This window comes from Tachysurus vachellii, chromosome 14 (genome assembly GCF_030014155.1).
Source record: "Tachysurus vachellii isolate PV-2020 chromosome 14, HZAU_Pvac_v1, whole genome shotgun sequence".
Lineage (NCBI taxonomy): Eukaryota > Metazoa > Chordata > Actinopteri > Siluriformes > Bagridae > Tachysurus > Tachysurus vachellii.
This window is the reverse complement of record NC_083473.1, coordinates 22190624-22194975: the sequence shown is the minus strand read 5'-3', so window position 1 is coordinate 22194975 and position 4352 is coordinate 22190624. Positions and strand designations below refer to the sequence as shown.

Below are 4352 nucleotides of genomic sequence, written 5' to 3'. Positions count from 1 at the left end.
TGGATATTATTATTATTATTATTATTATTATTATTATTTGTAGTATTAGTAGTAGTTCTTCTTCTAATTATTATTATTATTATTATTATTATTATTATTATCATCATCATTATTATTATTATTATGGATATTATTATTTGTTATTATTATTATTATTATTATTATTATTATCATCATCATCTTCCTAAAGGACTTTTCACTTGCGTTCATGTGAACTTTTGTTTTATAAGATTTTCCTGAACGGAAGTCGAGCCGGAAGTAAACGTGGGTGCTAGTTTAGCTGGTTAACAACAAGTAGTCGGTAGTTTTGTTCATTAACGCTGAACGGTTCAGTTATTACCCATTATGTTAACGGATTACCTGATAAACCAGGACTAGTTCACTAGTCTACCATTCGTTTATGTTGCCTCTTTATCGCTTTAGCTTGGGCGCGTTGTATTAGCTTAGCAACCTAGCCACTGCTCATAGATATATCTATGGCGACTGCTTAGCAACCGGCTAGTTTAGCGTTAATACGTGTTATTATTATTATTGTGTCGCTTCAGTAGGAGTCAAAAGGAGTCATGAATCCAGCCGAGCGCATGTGGATCTTTCCCATGGGCTTGTGAGCTCGGACTGCTTTTTTAATGGGAGCCGGTCGGAGTCTTTACCAGACTTGTGGGCGATATTCGCGCAGACGGAAGAAGAACCAGCGGCCCGAATGGAGTCGTTGGCAGGTTACGTTTATAAAGCGGCTAGTGAAGGCAGGGTCCTGACCCTGGCTGCTCTGTTACTAAACCATTCTGCCTCTGAGACGCGCTACCTGTTAGACTTTACAACGCTGTTAGCTGGCCAACGCTCCACTCCTCTCATCATAGCAGCCAGGAACGGACACGACAAAGTAGTCCGTCTTCTCCTGGACCACTATGGAGTCGATACTGAGCAGACAGGGACAGTCAGGTTTGATGGGTAAGAATGAATCCTTCCCTGAGAATTGTTCGATCGATGAAGTCAACGATGTTGTCCGGTTATGATGAGTTTACTTTTCTTTCCTTTTCTTTCCTCCAGGTATGTGATCGAAGGTGCCACGGCTCTTTGGTGCGCTGCGGGAGGAGGACACTTTGAGGTCGTGCGTCTTCTCGTGTCTCATGATGCCAACGTGAACCACACCACGCTGACCAACTCGACCCCGCTCCGGGCGGCGTGTTTCGACGGACGCCTGGACATCGTGCGCTACCTGGTAGAGCATAACGCCGACATCGGCATTGCCAATAAGTACAACAATACCTGTCTGATGATAGCTGCTTTTAAGGGACACGCGGACGTAGTGCGCTTCTTGCTAGAGCAAAACGCTGACCCGAACACGAAGGCACACTGCGGCGCTACGGCGCTGCACTTTGCAGCCGAGGCCGGACATCTGGAAGTCGTGAAAGAGCTGGTGAAGTGTCAGGCGGCTATGGTGGTGAACGGCCATGGCATGACGCCCCTCAAAGTCGCGGCTGAAAGCTGCAAGGCGGATGTTGTCGAGCTGCTTCTCTCCCATGCCGACTGTGACCCTCACAGCCGTATCGAAGCGTTGGAGCTGCTCGGGGCTTCGTTTGCTAACGACCGGGAGAATTATGACATCCTAAATACATACCATTACTTGTATCTGGCCATGCTCGAGCGTTACCGCGACCCTGAGAGGGTCATCGCCAAAGAGATCCTGCCACCCGTGGAAGCTTACGGTGGTCGCATGGAGTGTAGGACGCTTCAGGAGCTGGAGGCTATCAAACAGAACCGCGACGTACTGCACATGGAAGGTCTGATGGTCCGTGAGCGAATCCTGGGATCGGACAACGTAGACGTTTCGCATCCCATCATATACCGCGGCGCCGTCTATGCCGACAACATGGAGTTTGAGCAGTGCATTAAGCTGTGGCTACATGCCTTACACCTGCGTCAACGAAGTAACCGTAACACACACAAGGACCTGTTGCGATTTGCACAAGTTTTTTCGCAGATGATGCAACTCAAGGAGCCGGTTCAAGCTGCCGACGTCGAGCAGGTGTTGTGCTGCAGTGTTTTGGAGATCCGGCGCAGCGTAGCACGCTTGGAAACGGCCTCCGAGGCGGAGCGCCCTGCCTGCACTGACAACTATGAGTCAAACCTTTTTACCTTTCTCTACCTGGTCTGCATCTCCACCAAGACGCAATGCGACGACGAAGACCGCGCACGCATTAACAAGCAGATTTACGACGTCATCCGACTCGACCCACGCACCCGAGAAGGCTCGTCGCTGCTCCATCTGGCCGTCAGCTCCAGCACGCCGGTAGACGATTTCCACACGAATGATGTGTGCAGCTTCCCCAACGCCCAAGTCACTAAGATTCTGCTGGACTGTGGCGCACAGGTCAACTGCGTCGATATTGAAGGAAACAGCCCTCTCCACCTCATAGTGCAGTACAATCGGCCCATCAGCGACTTCCTCACCCTGCATGCCATCATCATCTGTCTGGTGGAGGCCGGCGCTCACACCGACATGACCAACAAGCAGAAGAAGACCCCGTTGGAGAAGAGCACCACGGGAGTCTCGGAGATCCTCCTGAAAACGCAGATGAAAATGAGCCTAAAGTGCCTGGCTGCTCGGGCCATCCGACAGAATCGCATTCTCTACAGAGACCAGATTCCCAAAAGCCTAGAAGAGTTTGTTGAGTTTCACTAATCTGTAGCTTTTCAGTCATGTGACGGTGTTGGGAATTCTTGATCAAGTTTTTTTTTTAAAAAAAAAAAAAAAAAAAAATTCCTAGTCACATGGATCTGAAGATGGCTTTTACACTCACATCTGTTTTCCAAATATTTGTCTAGACTGATCAAGGGTTTTTTCCTGAGCCCTAAAAAAAAATGATGATACATTATGTCATCACATGATGCACATTTTTCTAGTCTGGCACTCGTTTACACTCACTCATGGTATTGAAATAAGTCATCGCTGCTCGTTTTGGGCCATAAATAAGCAGCCGTACTGAAACCGACGTATTAAGCGAACGACACCGAGAGATAACGGCTTTTTACTGACTGCACTTTGCTTAGGATGATTTACTTTCGTTATGTTTTATTAACATATTTTATTAAAGAATTATTTAAAACATCAGATGATCTATTTTTTAAGGAATCTTTAACAGAGGAACGGTGAAATAAAATCGAAACCTTTTTTTTTTTTTTTTGCCAAACTGTACACGAACGTCTTTTTAGAAATAAATACACTAACCCGGGTCTGGGACAGGCTCCTTTAAATATCTTTGGTTGTTCACCTTTCTATTATGCCACTGTAAAGTCATTTGATATCTACATGACTGTGTGCTGCCGTGCCTTGTGTGGCCTTATTCTGGATGGTGCTTGGATTTCTGTTTTTTTTTTTTTCTTTTCTTTATTCTTTTAAATTAAAGTATGAGAAAGCAGCAGTATGTTGCGTGTGGCTCTCTGTGCCAGAAAGATTCTTTGCTTTATGTCTTTGCGAACTGCTGATTGTAATGAGTTTATACTTTTATTTTGAATCAAATGAATTAATATTAAGCCAAAATTACATGCTTTGTCATCTTTGCTTTACACAGTGTGATTCACCAGATCATACAATCATGACGTCATGTTGTACTGCAATAATGTGTGTGTGTGTATGTGTGTATGTGTATGTGTGTATGTGTATGTGTGCGCGTGCGTGTGTGTCTGTATGTATGTGTGTGTGTATGTATGTGTGTGTCTGTGTGTGTATGTGTGTGTGTATGTATGTGTGTGTGTGTGTGTGTGTGTGTGTATGTGTGTGATTATTTGTGTTTGTGTGTGTGTATGTATGTGTGTGTGTGTGTGTGTGTGTGTGTGTGTATGTGTGTGATTATTTGTGTTTGTGTGTGTGTGTGTGTGTGTGTGTGTGTGTATGTATGTGTGTGTGTGTATGTGTGTGTGTGTATGTGTGTGTGTATGTATATGTGTGTATGTGTGTGTGTATGTATATGTGTGTGTGTGTGTGTGTGTATGTGTGTGTGTATGTGTGTGTGTGTATGTGTGTGTGTGTGTGTGTATGTGTGTGTGCGTGTGTGTGCGTGTGTGTGCGTGTGTGTGCGTGTGTGTGCGTGTGTGTGCGTGTGTGTGCGTGTGTGTGCGTGCGTGTGCGTGTGTGTGTATGCGTGTGTGTATGCGTGTGTGTATGCGTGTGTGTATGCGTGTGTGTATGCGTGTGTGTGTGCGTGTGTGTGTGCGTGTGTGTGCGTGTGTGTGTGTGTATGTGTGTGTGTGTATGTGTGTGTGTGTACTTCATCTGTAGCACCAAAGTTTTCTATTTTATTTCCAAATTCTTTTTTAGTTTCATATTAGGCTTCCACCTAAATTTTTCCATT

The 4352-nt window shown here is 45.3% G+C and overlaps 1 protein-coding gene across 1 annotated transcript; it reads left to right on the top strand.

Annotated features, from left to right (window-relative positions):
* The first annotated feature begins 254 nt into the window (after window positions 1–254).
* fem1b (fem-1 homolog b) lies at window positions 255–3541 on the top strand. The gene is made up of 2 exons (XM_060886464.1): window positions 255–948; window positions 1048–3541. Exons 1-2 carry the CDS (start codon window positions 701–703, stop codon window positions 2681–2683), a joined length of 1884 nt encoding a protein of 627 aa, XP_060742447.1. The 5' UTR covers window positions 255–700; the 3' UTR covers window positions 2684–3541.
* Window positions 3542–4352: the final 811 nt, after the last annotated feature.